The following is a 20,994-nucleotide window of genomic DNA, read 5'->3' as shown; positions in this document are numbered from 1 at the left end:
TAAGTAACAATATATATAGCGTATAAGTATGTGGTCAGTAATGCTGCTGTATTTCCACGTACTTTTGGTCTGGTTTTGATCTTTTTTATGGTTTGGACACCTTAGTTCCAATTGAGGTTAATCTTAATGCTACAGTATACAATGAGAGACAATATTGGGGCAATATTGTGTGCAACATGAGGATGCCCCTTTGCACAAAGCAAGTTATGCACAGAAATGGTTCTCTGAGTTTGGTGTAGAAAAAACAGACTGGCTTCCAACATCAGTGCACAACACTGAAAGAAAGCAAATACCTGTATGGTTAGATCAACTTTAATAGTTTTAGTAGTATTACATGACCATACCGCTTACATTTTAGGATTTGTTGTCCCATGCACAGTGGTGTAAAGTAACAAAGTACATTTACTCAAGTACTTAAATACAATTTTGAGGTACTTGTACTTTTCTTGAGTATTACCATTTTATGCTTTTTTATACTTCCACTCCACTACATTTCAGAGAGAAATATCATTTCACTTTCTACTACACTATATTTATTTGACAGCTTTAGTTACTTTTCAGATAAAGATCTGACACAATTGATAATATAACAAGCTTTTAAAATAGAAACATATTGTTAAAGACTAAACCAGTGCTTTCCATCCTTTCTAGCCCTTGGCGTCTTGTAGTCAGGGTCCCATTTGAGATGTCTAGAAGTTGTTTACAGTGCCATCAAATAGTGACTTTTCCCTCTAAACTTCTCACATGGTTTCATTTCAATAAATGTTCATGTGATCCAAAATTCCACCAAAAATCAAAGATTAGAGAAGAAGTCAAATAACTAAAAACAGATTTGTGTATCAGAACTTTGTTTTTTCTTCTTTACTCTACCACTGGTGACACTTTGGAGGAGGCCTGATCCCTAGGTTGGGAACCACTGGACTAAACTAGCTAACTGTATATAAAATTGAAACTAGTCCCTTACATTGCTGTATTGGTACTTTTACTTTAGTAAAGCCTCCTTATCTATGCACAGATCCAGCAAGTGTTATAGTGACATGGTTTTCTGCCGTATATTTCACTCATTCTGTGTAAGTTTTCTGAAGCCAACTTAAAATGCACTTTTACTTTGGATTTTTTTAAGGAACTAGTTTATCCTTTTTGGGACATACCTTTATCTCCCTGCAGGCATTTGGTGGAGAGTCATGACAAGTTTGGTATCACATTATTTATTCGCTGAGAGTGGTTTCCAAGTAACCAGCCAACAAGTATTCAGTAAAACAAATGAGAAATGTGTTTCATTTAAAAAAAAAAAAAAAGATAACAGAAATAAGATATAACATAATTAGTGAGTTACAGGTGCTGGTAGGTGGATTTTGTTAACTGTGGACAGAGCCAGACTACCTGTTTATTCCCATTTCCTGTCTTTATGCTAAAGTAGTTAAATGGCTGCTGCTGTAAGGTTAGCTTTATATATAAAATGGACAGACTTCAGAGTAGTATCCATGTTCCTGTCTAGCTAACAATCTGGAAGAAAGCAACATTTTCTTCAAATTTGTTCCTTCTTTACAGTGGTGGAAGAAGTATTCAGATCATTACAGCAATGTAAAGCATACTTCATTACAAGTTTTAAAGTAAAAGTACACATTTTATCCCTCTGACTGATATATTATTATATATGACATCATTAGATCATTAATACTGAAGCATCAGTGTTAGAGCAGCATGTTACTGTTGTAGCTGCTGGAGGTGGAACTAGTTTACACCACTTAATATACAGTTAGCTAGTTTAGTCCAGTGACTCCCAGGTTGGGGCCCCTCCAAAGAGTCAGCAGATAAATGTGAGGGGTGGTGAGATGATTAATGGAAGAGGAAAGAAGAAAAAACAAAGTTCTGATACACAAATTTGTTTTCAGTTTTTTTTAATATGTTCTCTGATCTTTTTGCTGAAATATTGGATCATTTGGATATTTATTGAAATAAAACCATGTGAGAAGTTCAGAGGGAAAAATCACTAATTGGTGGAGCTGTTAACAACTCATCAACATATGAAATCTGACCCCAACTACATACTGCTTTTTGTAAGACTAAAGCCAAAAATATTGGAAACAACTTTTGTTTTTTCTTTAAAGTTCAGTTTCAGAAATTTCTAGACCGTTGGATCCTGAGGCTTGAAACAGCCTGCGGCACAAGGGTGTCACTCACTGTTTCATAAAATCACTTTCTCTGACGCAAACACTCACACTCACACACACACACACACACATTGCCTTGAGTCATTAACCTTGATACTACTGAACCAGGCTGGGAATTCAGAAGTACAGCTGCTCCGATGCTGCACTGTGCTGACTAAGTGTTTCATCAACGAAATGTTGTAACACCCTCATCTTAAAAAAACCTTAACTTCTCAGGAAAAACCTCAGCATCAATACAAACACCACATACAGTAACTGTCTATTCCACTTCTTCTTTATGTCACCATCCAACCATCCCCTCCCATCCAGTAACACCCTGTGCAGTCATACTCTCTTCATTGACTCATCTCTTTGTTTTGTGTATGCTCTGCATTCACCTTAAGTGGAAAAAGGATTTGTAATTTCTCGGGGCGGCGACTGTTGCTATAGACTATAGTTTATAAAACTTTGTAACATACTCCTCGATCAGATCACCTAGTAAGACGAGCAGGTACACAGCATCACAGAGAACATCCAGAATCAACTCAGCCTCAATGGTAATGGTAAGTCGAAATTCATAAATAGATATTCATACTAGAATAATAGAAGAATAATGTTATTAATTGTTGTTTGTAATAAATAGCCTGTTGTCCATAAAGTTGGAATTATTTTTTTTCAGACACATTCCTCTTTTTATTTTCTATTTATACACATCACTAATCACCTTTAATCAGGTGCAATGAGATTGATCAATACTAATTCTAAGAATATATACACTTTATCTATCAAGAATAAATCACATTGTCACAATCATTTCATGAGAAGAAGTAAAAAATATTTTATTCCAACTTTATTGGGGACAGTATATAAAGTAACATTTATTTCACTGAAATATTTGTCTATTTCAACATTGAGTGTCTGAATGTGAAGCTGTGATTTATATTGTATACATACAAATATGATGCGACATTGAAGGTGAAGTCAAATGTGAACAGATTTGGAAGGAGCATGCTTTAATATTTGCACAAAGGCTGCGGTGAAATGTGATTTCTCAGGTCATGAGCTGAGAAAGGAAGAGATAGACAGTCATGTTTTTATAGATCACCTACTGCATCCGGTTCAGTGTAAATCTATTGACTTTGATTTGCTTTGGGGAAATTAAATCGTCCGCTGTCCTCAAGGGAAATGATTGGCTGATTGAAAAACCTTTAGCTTAGGGTACCAGTCATGTATTTCCAGTCATTTACGCATTTAAACAAAGGAAGGACGTGAGGAATCCAAATAAAGCAATTATAGTTGAGATGTTCATTATTACTTTAATCCAACAGTAATTATTCTACCTTAGGCCTACAGTATACTGTGGTCTACATCCAGACAGGTAGACACTGCAGACAGGCAGAGAGCAACATGTACAAACTCCCACGCTCTCATATCACTTTCATATCAACTGCAGTGACTCACAGTTGCTAAGAGCAACTAAAACAAACCAGATCAAACTTAGGTGTGGCACCAGCTTAATAATGGAGTGCGACTGCACCACACCTTCACCAACATTCAAACTTAATGTAATTTGCAAGACTGAATTTAATATCATGTCAATTTGTGAAAACATCATGGAAAAAGCTACTCAGGGGTCGAAGGCATTTACTGGTGCTAAACTAAAGCACTACTAGAACATAAAGTTAATGCGATATATATGTTTTAATCCAAAATTAAATGTAGGTAATAGCAGCATCAGAAATCATACTACATACCAATATATGTATGTTAATATATGTTTTTAAATTCTACAAAAATCTACAAAATAGGTGTAATACATGTAAGGCAAGGCCAGGTAAATTAATTTGCATAGTCCTTTCAACAGCAAGGCAGTTCAAAGTGCATCAAGACAGGTTATAAAAGTAACACATGGCAAAATAAAAGAACATTTATATAATTAAGCTAAAATAGAGTAAGACGGATAAAAACAGGAGAATAAAAACTTAAAGTGCAGTACTATCTATACTAATTCTGATTTAATTTAACAGAAAAGTGTACATAAAAAGTGTCCCAACATAAGCTTTAGTCAAAAAATATTTTGGTTACTCATACTGTAGGTGGGAATTATCTGCATATGTAACAGATCTGGAGGGCTGGCCTCAATAACTTAACGTTATACAATGCAATGCTCTGCAGAAAATATTAGAACACCTAAAATGTTCAGTATGTGGCAAAAGTGTTGATGTAACTTAATGATACTTTTGGAAGCTGTAAGTATTGTTGCATTGGACTGCAGTACATATATGATATTATATTAAACACAGTGCATAACTTTTGGAGGACAGATGAGAAACAAAATAACAAAAGCTCCTTAGTAGCGGAGTGGATTTTTTAAACGTTGCACCACCTCTGTTGCTCAAATCTCACAGTAATAAAACCTGCATTGTGTTAAATATTTCTGGCACACTGGATAAACATGTGGCGTCATGTTGGTAGTTAATGAAAGCCTTATGGGAAACTTTGGACAAAAACTCATTCAATCAACCCCATTATTAATCTGAATGGGACTTATGATGAACAGATAGAGCTTAACTGTCTGCTGTTTCTTCACTCATGTTATAAAGCCCACACAAGCCATGTTACAACATTATTTTTTGCTTGTGGTTTGATATTGATTATACATAATTGTAATGTATATGATCAATAAAACCTAACTCTGAGCTCATATAATAAATAAAGAAAAGAAAAAAAAACAGGAATATGAAACTTTATACCTGAAATAAGAGAATGTGAGGAAAACATACTGGAGGAATAATATTATGCAACTAACGAATGACTTGTTAGTTGCATGTAAATACACTTTATAAAACACTCTCTCAGGTCTGTGTGGATATATAGAAATCTTTGTATATTTGTGGAAACAGAAAGGTCTTTGAATCCACTCTAAAGTGCAGTTTCTGTGGTGCAGCGGTCAAGTCTTTGGTAGCTGGGAAGGAGTTCAGAGGATTTAAGGAGCAATAACAAACAAAAATCACATGAAAAAAAAACCTTTCAAGTGTATGTTTCGTTTATTCATACTAATTATGCCATTTCAGATATGTTACATACTCCTCCAGACATGATGTTACTCATAATCTCATAATAATAATAAATAACTGGACTCTGAGTCAACGTACAGCGCATAGGATTGTTATCTAAAGAGAAGAGCACACCTGAGAGTCAGGTACCTGGTCTGGGTGGGTTGAGGCTCCTCCCTCCTCCTGCGCAGCTCTGCTCCGTCTGGCAGACTCTGTTTGTGCGCCTTCAGACTAGTTCAGCTGCCACGACGCAGAGCGCAAACAACCTGCGTCCACTTTTATATTATCCAGACTCTCGTCTCGCTACAACTCTTTACTATGACCACGGCTACAGAAAATGCGTTTTTGTCCGCTTTACAGCCCAACAGTTCGGTCACCACCTACGGGCTCCCGTCAGACATCCAGCTCAGGAACGGCGGCCCCGTGTCGGACGAGATTACCAAAGCGCGGCGCGTCCAGGAGCAGGTCCAGATGAGACTGGCACAGAAATCCACACTTCCGCGTCAAAATGGATCAACCACCCATTACGCGATGTCAGGTAAACATCAACAACTCCCTTTACTTACTTTGAAAAGGCGCTTCACCAGCTGTATGCTCTACTTCGGGACAGTATTCCTGCGTTAGTCTGAGCTGAGTCAGATGGGACGAATGCAGGTGGTATCATACTAGTTTTATTTGCTGGCAACCTGTCTGGGCTACAGATGGGGGATTACAGCTCGTCTTATCAGTCACTCTTTTATCTCTGTTTAGTTTGACTCCACATAATTGAAATAAAATTAAAATGTGATTAGCTTGGGTGTTTAATTTAGCTTCAGTAGGGAGTTATTGTTGGATGTTCGCCACCAGATACTGGAAATCCCATGTGATAAATATATGTTATAATCCTGTTTATGATTTCAAATATTAACTACACCCCACCCATGACACACAAACTTTTCATAGATTGTGAACATGATGATTATTAGGGCTACAATTGAAGACTATTTTCTAAGTCTCATAATACCAAAATATCCTCATCACAAGTTCCCAGAGCCATGGTGAAGTCTTCAAATGTCTTGTTTTTCTGACTCACAGTCCAAAACCCAAACATATTCACATTTAAGAGGCTTCAAGCAGCAATCTTTTTTTTTCATACAAAATTACTTAAGATTAATCCAATCCAATTTTCTGTTGAACAACTAATTGTTTCAGCTCTAGAGATGACTAAAAGCTTTCCTTTTCCATTTATTTTTCTGGAGCCCAACTCAAACTTCTCCAAAGTGACTCATATCAGTGAAGCAGCTTTTACTTTCATGTGCACAAGTATGCATGCATTAATACATATTATCGGGTGTTTTTTTGTGTGTGCTTGTCCCTGCTGCATTGTTACTCGTCCAGTCAGCTTCTCTGCAGGTTCATACTAGATGGACATGAGCTCAATCAATCTAAACTATGGTTTACATGAGACAGGGTTAATGTGTAACAGGCCGAAACAAGTGCTGCTTTCATGAACGTCCCTGATAGCAGACTAAGGTGAAAGCCTCCCTCTGTGGGATTGGGTTACAGGTCTTACTCAGCTTAAAGAGCTGGGGGTTCAGGAGATGCCTGGGTGATGACATTGGCATGAAAACCAGCTGTTGTCTGTGTTTTAAGACGTCATATTGTCACACAGTGTCTGTCTGAGCGGTCTCGCCACACAGATAAACACTAGGTGGTATTATCATGTAAGCAAGAGGGGGGGGGGGACTCCCACAAGGAAATGAAAGGTTTTCATGAGAGTTGGACATTTCTGAAATGTAGTTAAGTAGCTAATGTAGAGTGACACATTCTTTTCTTGTTATTGAAATCTGTACATGCCTACAACATGGCCTTGCTTGTTGCTCCATGGTGCATGAAGGCATTGTTTCCCGTCCCATAATTCATTGTGTTCAGCTAAACCACAGTGAGCACGTAGAGTGGTGTCACCTGAAGAGCTTTTTTCTCACTCTTCTAGTTTCAGCCTTTCCCCCGAGGCACCTACAATACCTGCCTCGACAGCACGCCAAAAACATGCTGTCCATGCCTTTTTTAATGACCGGAATGCTTATGTATACGTAACATGTCTGCTAAATGGAGCATTGTCTGTTTTTAATCTCTATTTTACTTGGCAAACACTAGTCAAACCTTAACCCTGTGCATAAAAAAAAGTAGGTTGAGTATGATGTCTGCCCATCCTTTGCCTTGGGCTTTGCTGTGAGGAAGACATATATTTGTAAAATGTACATCCTCTTTTGAAACTTGTATAGAGGGAGAGAAGATTTACTAACAAGACAACAGGGGACTACTGCCATTTCAGTGGTCTGTGGCTCATTACAGATGCATATGGTTTGAGACGGTTTACATTTGAGAACACCCAGGGAATACGCTCCTCCTCGTGTATCTAATTGCTGCCTGCAAATGTTAATTTATGACAGTGACTAATTGGTGTTCATAGGTGGAAGAATCTCAGCAGAAAGAGATAGTGTTGGGGGTATTAGCGAGGAGTGTGCGTGAAGTCCTGGCTTTATGAGCAAAGTTAATGACATGAAAAGAAAAAAAAACCTTTCTGGGTGTGTTTCCTGTGTTGTAAAAGCTCTCAGGTGTGTTGGGCGTTGCTGGGGTTGGGCTGGGGCCGGGGCCAGTAAATTGTGAGTCATTCTCTATACCAACTGGTTTGGTGTGCGTGCGTTTGTGCGTGTGTGTGTGTGTGTGTGTGTGTGTGTGTGTGTGCCCTAAAGGCATGAAGCCTGGAGGAAGTTCAGGTCTCCCCTCTGTTCACATGGCAAACATGGCTACAAATATAAACATATCTTGATTTACTAAGTTTTATCAGATCACTGCATGATATTATTTGTGACTTTTAGTTGCACTCTGACAACAGGAGCTTCTTCATTGTTTGGACTCAGTCGAGGCAAGAGATCAGTATGTTTTGACCTGCAGCATTGATTTAACACTGAGCTTTCAAAAAGGTGCTTTGAAGGCATCTTCAAATACTGGCTGCTGGTTACTATGTCAGCAGTGTGACTTACAGTGTCTGAATGATTTAACAACAGTTTGATTGATTGCTATAAAATGTGTGTGTGCAGACAATTATGTTTCCCAGACAATGAATCCAAAAGACGTTTGGTGATCCTCTGACTTTTCGGCTCGGTCCACATTTTTGCTTTTCAATCAAATGTCTCCACCTGTGTGTCTCCCAATTAGGAAATTACAGGGTGTACAACTGACTACTAAGAAAATATTTTGGCATATAATGAAGAAATCAAATAAACATAATAACACAGTTAGTAGATACATATAATTAACAGGGTTTGTTGCTTTCAGTCGATCCAGGTGTCTGAACGGATGAATTGCGACACTAGCCAACATTTAGCTGCATGTCTGCCATCACAGTCACAGCTTACCTGTCAGGTCACTCTGTGTTCTGGTACAAGAACAAAACTTTCACACACTCTGTGTTGAGAAAGCAGAGCGAGAGTCTTTGTGTGTCAGATGTAAACTCAACAGTAACCAGAGACGTCAGACCGGATGACTGTGTGTGCAACTGAATCTTCAGTGCAGCAGGGCACCTATTCAAACAGACTGCGTTTCATGCAAATCATTCCTGTAAATAACAAGGCATGATACCTCGGAATATACGTCATTCTATGATTACATCTACTGTCACTGTGCTGCCCTTGGTGATTTGAGTTTTTTCTTTATTTAACTCTTTTCCATGGTTAGAGGCGGTCGTCTACACAAAAAAGTGGATCTCAGTCATGTTTAAGATAACTGACACGAATAGCAATGCATTAAATAAGCGCAGACTAAATAAATATATGTTTAAATGCAAGCATGAGTTTGTTAAAGTAAACAGGATTACATTTTCATTGTTGTGTCATTATGTGCAGTAATACCATCATAGGTCAGGGCGTATTATTTATGTATGTGGCAGAGCTCAAAAATCAGTTGACATAACAAACACAATTAAAAGTGTTCAAGACTGTTGGTTACAGTATTCTCCTAAGGCATTTACCAGGATAGACAAAATGTTTTCTGCTTTTTCCATGATATCCAAATAATAATCACCTATTATTTTTAGAAAGACACATTACAAATATGCATTACATTTCTCATCGCTGACTAGTGACCTCACAAGTGTCAAAGCAAAAAAAAGGCATTCGTCACATTTTCTGTCCACACTTGATTTCTCAGTAGTCCGTTCAGAAGCACAGTCAGCAGCTGAGTTCAGAATAAAGACAAGTGGAAAGTGCTTAATTGCAAAAAGAGAAAATATTATAAATACTTCTGATGGGAACAGGAAAAAAACCAGGAACAATGGCTATAACATCACTTCAAATACACCTCCCACTGTATTTTAACCGTGAAACACTACTTTTAGAATAAGGGCGTTTTAGTCATGAAACCCCCTGTAAGGTGCTGATGAACTTATTTGCAGAAAAACTTTTAAAGAAGAGACAAATGTTCTTGTTTTTATAAGTGATAAACATCTTAAAATTTAACATCTAAGTGTGACTTTTTTCACATTAAGTTTTATGAATTTTTTTATGAAATGAGTTTTAAGACGATTCAACATGTAGCGTTGAAAAAAATTCAGGGTATGTTTTGTTTTTTGTTTTTTACAATTGTATCATTGGTATCAGTGTGATGTTGCATGTGGTCATTATGTGTCATTGTATTTCTTTTCTTCATCTTAGACTATGGCGGTTCTTCAACTATGAAATATCAGACCTATAATCCAGGTTACAGCTCTAAGTCGTCCTACATGTACTCAGGCTCCAAAACAATGGTGAGTACAACATCATCATCTTACAATTTCAGCATGTATTGACACGTATCATGGAAATAGTGATCTGGTTATCTAATGTGTCATTTAACTGGATGATCAAAAAAAAACTCCATCATCACTGACCCTTTGCTAGGTCACCCAGGACTCAGGATGTGTGGTATTTCACAGTAAACTGTGATGAGATCAGCTCAGGGTTTTCAAGTCCACCCTTTAGATTCCTCCATTTTCAACAGGAAGACATTGGATTTGCGCCACAGATGTTTGAGCTCTGAGTGTATTCACTACTTAAAAAATACCAATGTTGGGAGACCTGAATTTGCATTTTAGACTTCCACATTCTGTCCAATCAGAGACCATTAAAAAGCTATTTTCTCCCAAATATGTGAGTCTTAGAAATGAATACGACAGATAATACTGAGAGTGTGACCTTCGTTCCATCAGTGGTAGTAACATCCCTGTGATCAAATTTTGAAACCACTGTTATTCATATGCAGAAACTCACAGCAATGTCATCCAGACATACAGCACTACTAGAACATAATGAGTAACTCTGCTGTAATCATTCATTGTAAAAAATGACTCCCTTCTTCATCTTTAGGGTCCACGAGTAGCCCAGAGGTCAGCCTTCAGCTGCCAGTCTGCCAGCCCAGTCATGACCCAGTTCCAGAAAATCAGTGTCGGGGGTGGAGGAGCTGGTGGTAGTGCTGGCGGTGGTTATTACCGAGAAGACATGCGCATGGGCGGCTACCAAGGGAACGCCAGGCAGCAGAACCGAATGGACCCGGAGACCGCCTCCCTGCATTCACTCAGGCAGCCGACAATGGTGGCGAATGCCTGGATGGTTGATGGCAGCGATGCTGGCAGCATGGTTTCTGACCGGGATGCCACCTACAGCCGCCAGTACTCTCAGAACACAATGAATGGCTACACCAGCCAGGTGAGGCAAGGAGGCTCCATGACTTATCAGGCACCCATGCGCCGATCTCTCAGTGGCACTCTCTCCCGTGGCGGAGGGATGGCAGGAGGAGAAACAGAGGTCATCCAGCAGCAACATTCCTTCAAAGGTCCAGCCCACCGCACCATCAACAGGATTAACAACCGAAACCGGATGAGCATGATCTCCATGTCTGGTCCCATGCAGCAGATGTCGTCAGGTGGGAGCACCTATGGCGGACTGGACAAGGTCGACAGAGGGTTCATTGCATCAGGAGTGTCCTCTGGTTCCCAGGGGAACCTGATGATGCAGCAGCGTCAGGGTACCCTGTCACGTGCCATGTCAATCAAAAGCATGCAGAGTGTGGGCAAAGGTGTGGACATCTACAATGGGCAGATGGAGATGGGAGCTAGCATGGGCAACCTCAGCGGGTGAGAAGCTTACGTCTCATTGTTTCTGTTCATACGTACACGGATTATGTTTTAATTTACATCACTGAATTATGATGTTCTCATAATTTAACTATCGGATCTTAATGTGAAATTGTAGGCTAAATATGCAAACCAGTATTTACAGAAAAGGCCTCTGTTTACACTTGGTCGGTTAGGTTTTATCAGCTTCAACAACCAAACTGGGTAGATGATGGGTAGCCTGAGGAGATTAAAGGTTAAGGCTGGAGACATCCTGGGGTGACATTACTATAATGAACATGGGGATTAGTCAATCACACATACATCATTCTGCTGCCATGCAGTATGTACTAACTATTTACTTAATTCAATTCAGAAAATTGTATTTGTATAGCGCCAAATCACAGCAGAAGTTATCTCAGGACACTTTTCACATAGAGCAGGTCAAGGCAGGACAGTAGTATTTACTCCTATCCTAAATTGCTAAAGCGTGTTAAAGATTTATGTCTTCAGTAGGAAGAAGTGGGCTGAAAACATATTGAAAGATGAGCAAACACATTGTTGGTTTGGGTGTTTTCCTGGGATTAGTTGTTTATAAGAAAAAAACAGAATATTAATACTATTCAATGGAGATGACAGCTCTTCTCATTCTGGTGACTCAGTTTGTGCTTTCGCTTCTTTTTGTCAGTGACATTCTAGTGAAATGGGATGCATTATTATGATGGTGTCATAACTTTCATGTGTCAAGAGGTTTTGGGTGACTGAGTGTGTGAAGTGAACAGCGTATTTCCTAAGACCCGATGATTGGGAGGTGGCTATATAGTAGCAGAACTGGTTTTGGGTGTGGCCTCTTAGTTTCAGGCCTCACATTTCACACATCCCACAGCGTGTGGTTAGCTGAGTGGATCACTGTGTGATTTAGAAGGGAATCAACAAAAACCATATCATATTTGAATAATTACTGTGGCTACTCTGTTGCTTTGTACTCAAACACCCAAATGGCACATTTTGTGCAACCATACATAACAGCAGGATAATGATATGATTGAATGTTTTAGATTAGTTGGTTAAATTTTTTATCCATTCGCTCCTTTGGCAGGATCAACAGCTTGGACATGGCCACTGCAGTGCAGTACCTGAGAGAGCCCGACGCTGATCTGCAGGTCCTGGGTGCTGCGTACATTCAACATGAGTGTTACAATGACAGCGATGCCAAAAATGAGGTACCTCAAAGAGATTAAGCTTATGGTTAGAATACCTCTCGGTCTTTCCTCTGTAATCCCTCATTGAGAAACTCAGTCATGAAAATTGTAAAGTAGGCATTCAATGATGGATGTGTCTCCTATTCTGGTGACTTAACGCAGTTGCAGCTTTTCTATCATTCTGGTGTGTTCCAGTTGTTCAACATGTTCAATTTTATCATCATTGTAAAGATACATGGACTCTGCCCTGTGTAGGTGTTATGTACTATAGAGGTTAAACCCCTTATCTGATGTGACAGACACCATTTTGACAGTTCAGTCTAGTCTGGCCTAATTTGACCTGGTGCCTTTCATTTGTTGAGGTTATTTTTTAGCTCTTAGGATATTGCCTCTTATTCTAGTTTTGGAGTTGGAGATAAATGAGATCTCTGAACATATCTGAGATCCAAATTGTTTCTTATTAAAAAGAATAGTTCAACATTGTTCACATAGACATGAAAAAACAGAATCTCATTTATTTAACATGTTCAAAACCAAAATGTACAAATGAAAAGTTGGTTTTACAGTGCATTGTGGCTTTAAGAAGTCACTGCACTGGTAGGCAGGTGTTGTTACCTTAGGCCCAAGCCAGGCTAGTGGTTTCCCCTGGTTTCCAGTCCTCATGCTTAGCTAATCTAAGCTGCAGCTGCAGGCATTAGGTTCAGTCTCATCATTTAACTTTCTGCATGAAAGTGAATAAGGCTTTCTTTAGGGGAACTATTGGTCTGAATGCAACACTGAGACCTTTAGATGAATGACTGCACCAGTTTTCACTGAGATTGTCAAATATTTCTACAAACAAACAAAACGGGGGGGGGGGTAATTTAATCACTTAAGGATTCTACACATATTGGCTTTAGTCCAGGAAAAGGCTGCTTACACATAGTTTCTTCAAAGAAAAATATTAAAAAGTGAATTTTCTAATCATGGTCAGACAATCAGGTTACTTAAACATTCATGAAAAAGTCCTAAGCAGAACACTTTTTCCTGTCTTCTGTCCCAAGGTTCGTCTCTACAAGGGCATCGGTGAGCTGGTGAAGCTGTTCAACTCCGAGAGCCAGGAAGTGCAGCGTTACGCCACTGGCGCCACACGCAACCTTATCTACGAGAGTATGGACAACAAAGTGGCCCTGATCGACGAGGGCGGCATCCCTCAGCTTGTCGAGGCACTAAAAGACCAAGACGATGAGCTCCACAAGAACATTACAGGTAGGAAAATCCAGGTCCTACTCATTAAAACATGACACAACATGAAGAGTTGATGTCTGGATGGCTGTTTGGGCTTTGAATATGAATTAGTTAGTCACAGTATTTGGATGCTTGTTCCTGGCAGTGCTTACTCAGTAAGCCAGTTGTGTCCATGAAATTCTTGAGTCAACAGCAGCCTTTGAAATTGATATTATTTCATCAAATAAATAGGCGGATGGCTACAAGAAACCATAGATTGTCAGTTTTTGTTGTTACGAAAGTGTAGTGTGAGATATTTTGGTTTTTAATAGGAGACAGTGAGGAACAGTAGTCTTTATTTTAGTGGGTCTTCTGTTGTTTTTTCAGTGCTTGAATTTTTACCTGTTGGCCATTCACATTTTAATACTATATACGTTTTGTTTCCAGTCTCTTTTATTCTCACAAGTTCATCTGCAGTTATTACTCACAATTTTCTATTGTTAGTATCATTTATTGCCATAACTCAGTTGTCGTAGAATTAATTCTTGAAAGTGTAGTTTGCGCACAGTGGAGTTGCAACATACATTTTGAATGTCGCAACTCCACTGGGTGAAAATAAGCAAGGCGTATGTAGTGTGTACATGGGGTAGAAGGTTGACTGCCACCTTTTCTGCAGGGTGTGTGAACACAGTCTAAGGGAGTGTTTGTGAGAGTTGTCTGGGCTTGTGGACCAAGAGTATATATCTGCCACTCCCTTTTATGAGTGGAGGACTTGTCACTCATTCCTTTGAGCTATCACACCTTGATTTGTATCCATCTTAAGGCTTAAAAACTTGTGTCTGTGTCACATGTTCATTCGGAAACTTTGGGAAAGTCCTTAAAAACAACATAGCAACTGTGCCTGTACATGTTTTACTGGGCAATTTGTCAAAATGTGACACAGAGGTCTTATCTAGGTCTTATTTTGATGTAGTTTACTGTCAGATAGATCCAGTGCACCTCCCACATCATAATCCAGTTTTAGCTTCACTGCCATTTAAGTCTCTTTCATGAATTTTGAAAGGAATTTAAGTCCAAGTGCTTTTGAATTTTTTGACCTTATGGGACAAAGGAATAGGTCCACATTTTGGAAACGCCTTTCATGTCCAGTAAAGAAAGCTACAGCCAGCAACCAGTTAACTTACCTCAGCAGAAACACTGAAAACCCTTTGTCACATTGACCAGAGCCGATTCTCCCTGTTTCCAGCCTTTATGCTAAGCTAAGCTAAGCTGACCTACAGCAGGCTGAAGTCTTATATTTAATGAATTATTAATTTAAATAAGTGCAATACAATATGCAATACAGACTGCAGTATTTACACTGACTATGTTTATATGATGACTGTTATATGATTATGTTTTTATATTTTTATACCGTCTTGTTTAGGTTGTTTGTGTCTCACCACTGAGGGGTTGCATGAGAATTTCGTTGAAACAGTAATGTTCAATGACAATAAAGTATTCTGATTCTGATTCTGATCTGAGTGGCATCAAACCTCCCATCTTACTTTTGGCAAGTGTGAAAAGGGGAAAAAGCATTACTTTAAAAAGGAAAAAGGTAGAACGTATATAAGTTCTGACATCCAGGTTGAGAAATTAATCAATCAATCAGAAGTAACATAAATATGGAAAATTAAACAAAAATGCCAGTTTTGCTGACGTGCTCCTGGTGTGTTTGTGTAGGTATCATGTGGAACCTTTCATCCAAAGACAACCTGAAGGAGAAACTGGCCAGAGAAATACTTCCTGAATTGACAGAAAAGATCCTCATCCCTCTGTCAAGCAGCGGAGATTCTGGGGTCATCCAGCAGTCGCCCTCCGAGGCAGACATCTTCTACAACACCACTGGATGTCTCAGGTACAGCTAATTTATCTCTGTCTACTCTCTGTGGATGCAATATGCTGCTTCGTTAAAATGTATTTCTCCCACGGCACCTGTGCATGTTCTTCCTCCTATGACCATATTTGCATGTTAAGAACTTGTTCTGGCAGGACACTCCAACACACGTGTCAGCTGACAGCTACGTGACCTGTATCACCCCTATATATCTCACTGCAAAAATGTGCAGCCCTCTTGCCTCCAGTTTGTTAGTTCTGCTTGTTTGTGTGCTCCCTGGAGGATTTTTGTCTCCAAGTTAAGTACCATCAAGGGAATAGTTGCAATGCTCCCAGCATGTAATGGTGTATTGCTGCAGCACAGTGCCAGTAGGAGTGCAACCACATTCCCAAGCCAAACTGAATTGCTGTCTTTATTTCCACTATCTGGTCAAACCAATAGCATGCATGGTTCAAATAGCTCTCTAACCTCTTTTTCATTCTGTTTGCGCTCAGGAATTTGAGCTCGAATGAGAAGACCCGTCAACACATGAGAGAAACAAACGGACTGGTGGATGCTTTGGTGACCTACATCAAGGCCTCGCTAGAGGAGAACAAGGGAGAAGACAAGGTAAGACAAGACCAGATGGAGCTACATTGAAGCTGCTTCTGTTAAACATAGTCTTACCTTTACTTTGTGTATTTATTTGCCTGTGTGTGTTTCTAGGGGGTGGAAAACGCAGTGTGTGTCTTGAGGAACCTCTCCTACCAGCTCTTCAGTGAGATGCCTCCATCTGCTCTGCTACGCCTGGAAGGACCAACCAGAGCTCAGGACTCAGGGAAGGACTCCATTGGTTGCTTTACACCTCAGAGCAGGAAAGCCAAAAATGTACGTGCACAGGAGATTTACCGATGAGCATTTTGTGTGCAGGGACCAGACCATCCATCTCATCGCTTTCTCCTTGTATTTCTCTTCCCCTAACAGAAGAAGAACCGGGATCTCTCTACTTTCACTGAGGTTGCTCGTGTGCCAAAGGGGATGGAGTGGCTGTGGCACCCTCAGATAGTGGGTGTGTACAACCGTGTGCTGCATCAGTGTGAGATCAACGCCACCACCCGTGAGGCGGCTGCTGGAGCCCTGCAGAACATCACAGCTGGAGACAAGAGGGTGAGCACTGAGCCGCACATGAATCAGGCCTCCTGTAAAGCACTCAAACGCAATAATCTCAGTTGGTCTCACATTTTAACCGTGTCTCTCTCTTTTTCTCTCTCGTCGTCCTGCAGTGGGCTTCAGTGCTGAGTCAGGTGGCTCTGGAGCAGGAGCGCATGCTGCCGGTGCTGCTGGACCTCCTGCGTACCAACAATGACCTGGAGCTGCGTTCCCTCACAGGCTTTCTCCGAAATTTGTCTCGCCATGCCAGAGATAAGAATGATATGGGTCAGTCTTTCATTGTTTTATCCTGCTTTTGAAATATTTTGATGCCTCTAACTTATCTGTTATACATATTATATATTTTATACTAATATTTGTTGTTACACATTTAGGACGTATTTCAGTAATTGGTGCATTATGAGACTTTCACCAGTGTTGAATTCAGAAGTCATTCACCAAATTGTTTCCAGGCCTGCCGTCACTTTCTTTAATAAAGAAGCAATAAAGAAGCCATAATTAATGTAACTGTTTTAAGTTACTTGCTTAATTTTGAAATGTTAATACTATTGAATTTATTGAATTCTGCTCTTTGAAATGTCCAGTAGAGAGAAAATTCAGTAATGATGTTTTTTTTGTTTTTTTTTAAGAAGAAATTATTTAAGTTGTTCAAATTCAGCTGCTTAATTATGATTAGTCAAATTCAGACACCAACATTTTAGATGAAAAACATCTTAGTATCCAAGATGTGCAGGTATGAATTTCTCAGTTGAATTTTTGTGTCTTCTTAAAAAAAAAGTTTCTCGACATTTCAAAGATAATAAATAAGAGGAACTACAAGTATAAATACAGATGGATAGTTTTCAAGGTGAAACATTTGAGTGGTTCAGTTTAACAGGAATGTATTCTGTTGTTTGTTTTAGTTGAGTTTTTACAGCCATTATTTAAATTTTTTTTATCATCACATGCATTTTTTTGCTTTTTGCAGCTCAGTCTCAGCCAAAAGATGTTTGATAGATTAGAACTACTGTATCAGACCACGTTCCCTCATTTTTCACAACACTGAGCTGAGCAGATGTTTGAAATTATAGTCTGATTAATACCAAACACATGTGACAGATGACTTGTTCAGTTGTGAAAAAATGTTAAGTATTCGCACAAAAAAATCCTGACAGTGAGCAAAGCATGCTGACTACAAACCAGAATGAATTATTTAATTATCTTATTTTAAATCATGTGAGTGGACAGTAGTAACATTAAACATATAATCCTAACTATATTCTATGCTGTATTCAGCCACAAAGGTGGTGAACAACTTGGTGACCAAGCTGCCAACCGACGGACACCAGAAGGAGCCATCCAGCGAGGTGGTGGTCAACATCTGTGGCATCCTCAATAACTTAGTGACCAGCACCTCCGTCGCTGCCAGAGACATCACCTTCTTTGATGGTCTGACGAAACTGGTCGCCATCAAGAACTCTCATGACAGCAGGTGAGTGGTCAACTGATTTAATGAGGTGTACAGAAAGTTTGCATCAGTGTTATATTTCATCCTGCAGTTAACAAAAATGTGCCTGTCTTATCACAAGAGTTTATTTGTAGTGTGTGTTAACCTTGGATGAATCATTTTTCCAGCACTGCGAAGATAAAAGCATCCAAAGCAGCAGCCACAGTACTCAGCAACATGTTCCAGTACAAGAAACTGCACAAAGACTACAAACAGGTGGGAGAGACTAAAATAAGCTCTACGTAATTGATATTAGTGTACAGTTGGTATTGGTATTAGTATACATTTTTAATAGTGTATTTCATAACTATCAAGTCACACAGTAGCAGGTTTTAAATATGAGACGGTACAGTATGTTGAAATATGCTGAAAACATTTTGGTGAGTGGATGTGTTTCACAAGTTGTAGATCAAAGCCAACAAAAACTGTTAAAAATGATCTTATCTCTTATCATTGACTTGAAAGAACTCCTTCTCAGGAAACAGATGCCCTCAATTTTTTGATTGAATAAAAACATTTGTTTAATCCATCCGCTTTCAGCTCTCATCTTCACACATTACATTCATATTTAAATTATAATAAGAAAAAAACAGCTTAGAATTAAATTCAGCTCCTTGATTAACCCCCAGTCTAAGAGAAAACTGTTTAAAAAAACGTAACAATAGTCTTTTGACACCGACCAGAACAACTATTTAAATCCTACATGTTGACTGCCACAAAGAATTTGAATCCTGGTGCCCCACCCTCATTCTTATATTTGTGTGTGCTGGCGTGCGTGTGTGCATGCATGTGTGAAAAAAGAGTGAGAGTGACAGAGACGGTGTGGGTACTGTTTTTTCTGTATGTGACTGATGACATTCCTCGCTCTTGCCACTAATGTATTGTCTCGCCAGTATGCGCATGTTCAATAACTATATATCTGTTGTCACTGCTGCTCTTTCAACACTCACACACGCACACACCCAGTCTTGAATGTCTATATCTTGGGCAGGACTAGGTAGGTTAGCTGCCTTTATACAGATCATGGTTTGCCCCTCCCAAGGGTGCGGCGTGAAGCTTATTTCCTAAGGACAAGTCCCAACAAAGCAAAAATGCTACATACAGTTTCAAACGCCCAAACCGCCTTAGTACATGTTAATAAAAAATATCTACACGACGAAAATCAAGCCATTTAAACACTTAATTAATTGTATAGGTCTCAGAATGAATGAATTTGTGTTGAGTGTTGTGAGCTCAAAGGTCACCTCAGTTTGAATTCCACTGATTGAGCTTTCGTTGACACAGTGAAAACTGTAACTCATATTTCACCAAATGCTTTTATGTGCAGTGTTTTGTTTTTTTTGTGAGGGTGTGTTACATGTTTATACAATGTCCATTTTGTTTCTTTGTGTTACAGAAAGGATTTACAAGACCAGATTTTGTGGATACAACCGCCTAAAAGAAAGTGATCAGTCCTGCACTCTACCAGCACCCTATGAAGAAATCTTTTGTCAACTGGGAGCACATAAACCTTTTATAGCAATCAAAGATACAAGGGCTTAGTTTTTATCTGCCATACTTTAAGATAAGAAAATGACTCTGCTAGCGATGGAGGATCCACCGGGGGGGAAAGGACTTCTTGTGAATTTTAAAACTCGATGGACTTCAGTGCAGATGTGGATCCAGCATGTCGGACTGTTGATGGATTGATGCAAATGTGTGCACCTAAACCACCTCTTTGTTTAAACACTGTATGATTTAGTGCTGAATCAGGGATTTCTTTTCTGTCAGAGCAACATTTTTTTAAAGATGAAACTACAGCTGTTTGTGGTTCAGTTTGAAACTGTTGATAGACAATATGACAGAGACGTTGTGCCTTGTTTTCTCACTGTTGCACCTCATTTACAACATGAGTGCCAATAAATATGGTGCTGACATGGCATTTTTGTAAATATAGCTTCCTCTTTTACAATTAAATCAGATGTAATGTTTTATATACTGTACTTTTTTTTTGGATAGATACGTATATTCTATCAGAAACATTGTTGTTTATAAATGAGTCAAACTACTGAAACCAGGGGAGATACAATACAAATTGATGGAATGTACATTTTAATACATTTGATTCAGAAATCTTGGGATAATGGTTGTGCCTCCAAAATTAATTTTTGTGTTTAGTCATGTGCTTTTCAAAGTTGCTGAATCTTGTTATACAAAATGTGTGACGTTTGTAATCACTTTGTCAAACAGAACAGAGTCTGTTTAACTGTTGCTTGTCTGAATGAATTTATGGTGTGTATGTGAAACACAGGGGTTAAAAAAGGTTGCATTCTACTCTGTTTTCAGAACAAATATTTCTATATTTGTTTGGTATTTTAAATATTTTTTTAAATTAATGTTTGGTATTTAAAATTGGCCTATTGCAAAATTTGGCACCTTTTTAGATTTGAACCACATCCCTGAAGTCTATTTTTTTCAGATTGGCTAGTTCAATATTACCAAAATATTTAGTCTAACTGGTTAGTATTTATACAAAGTTTGTTTTAAAAAAAACTCAAATTGCAACTATTAACTGCTCTGTGATATGCTGACCTTGTGTTTCTGTGTTTTGTTTAAAGCTGTATTAATATTTGCTTTGAGTTGTGTACAGGCAGATGTATCATCTGGATATTTTTCAGCTAATAAAGACAGATTTGAATATTAAAATATTGTTATGTAACATTTGTGTGTGTGTGTGTGCAGCTTTAACAGACTGAC

The 20,994-nt window shown here is 38.9% G+C and overlaps 1 protein-coding gene across 1 annotated transcript; it reads left to right on the top strand.

Annotated features, from left to right (window-relative positions):
* Positions 1-5,339: 5,339 nt before the first annotated feature.
* On the top strand, positions 5,340-20,934 carry pkp3a (plakophilin 3a). Its single transcript, XM_062421188.1, has 13 exons — positions 5,340-5,747; positions 9,904-9,995; positions 10,594-11,360; positions 12,439-12,562; positions 13,585-13,789; positions 15,470-15,644; positions 16,118-16,232; positions 16,329-16,490; positions 16,587-16,769; positions 16,886-17,039; positions 18,048-18,243; positions 18,387-18,474; positions 19,655-20,934. The coding sequence occupies exons 1-13, from the start codon at positions 5,528-5,530 to the stop codon at positions 19,694-19,696; spliced, it is 2,523 nt and encodes an 840-aa protein (XP_062277172.1). The 5' UTR covers positions 5,340-5,527; the 3' UTR covers positions 19,697-20,934.
* Positions 20,935-20,994: the final 60 nt, after the last annotated feature.

This window comes from Scomber scombrus, chromosome 6, assembly GCF_963691925.1.
Source record: "Scomber scombrus chromosome 6, fScoSco1.1, whole genome shotgun sequence".
In the NCBI taxonomy this organism is placed as follows: Eukaryota; Metazoa; Chordata; class Actinopteri; order Scombriformes; family Scombridae; genus Scomber; species Scomber scombrus.
The sequence above is the reverse complement of the archived record's forward strand: the minus strand, read 5'-3'. Positions and strand labels throughout refer to the sequence as shown.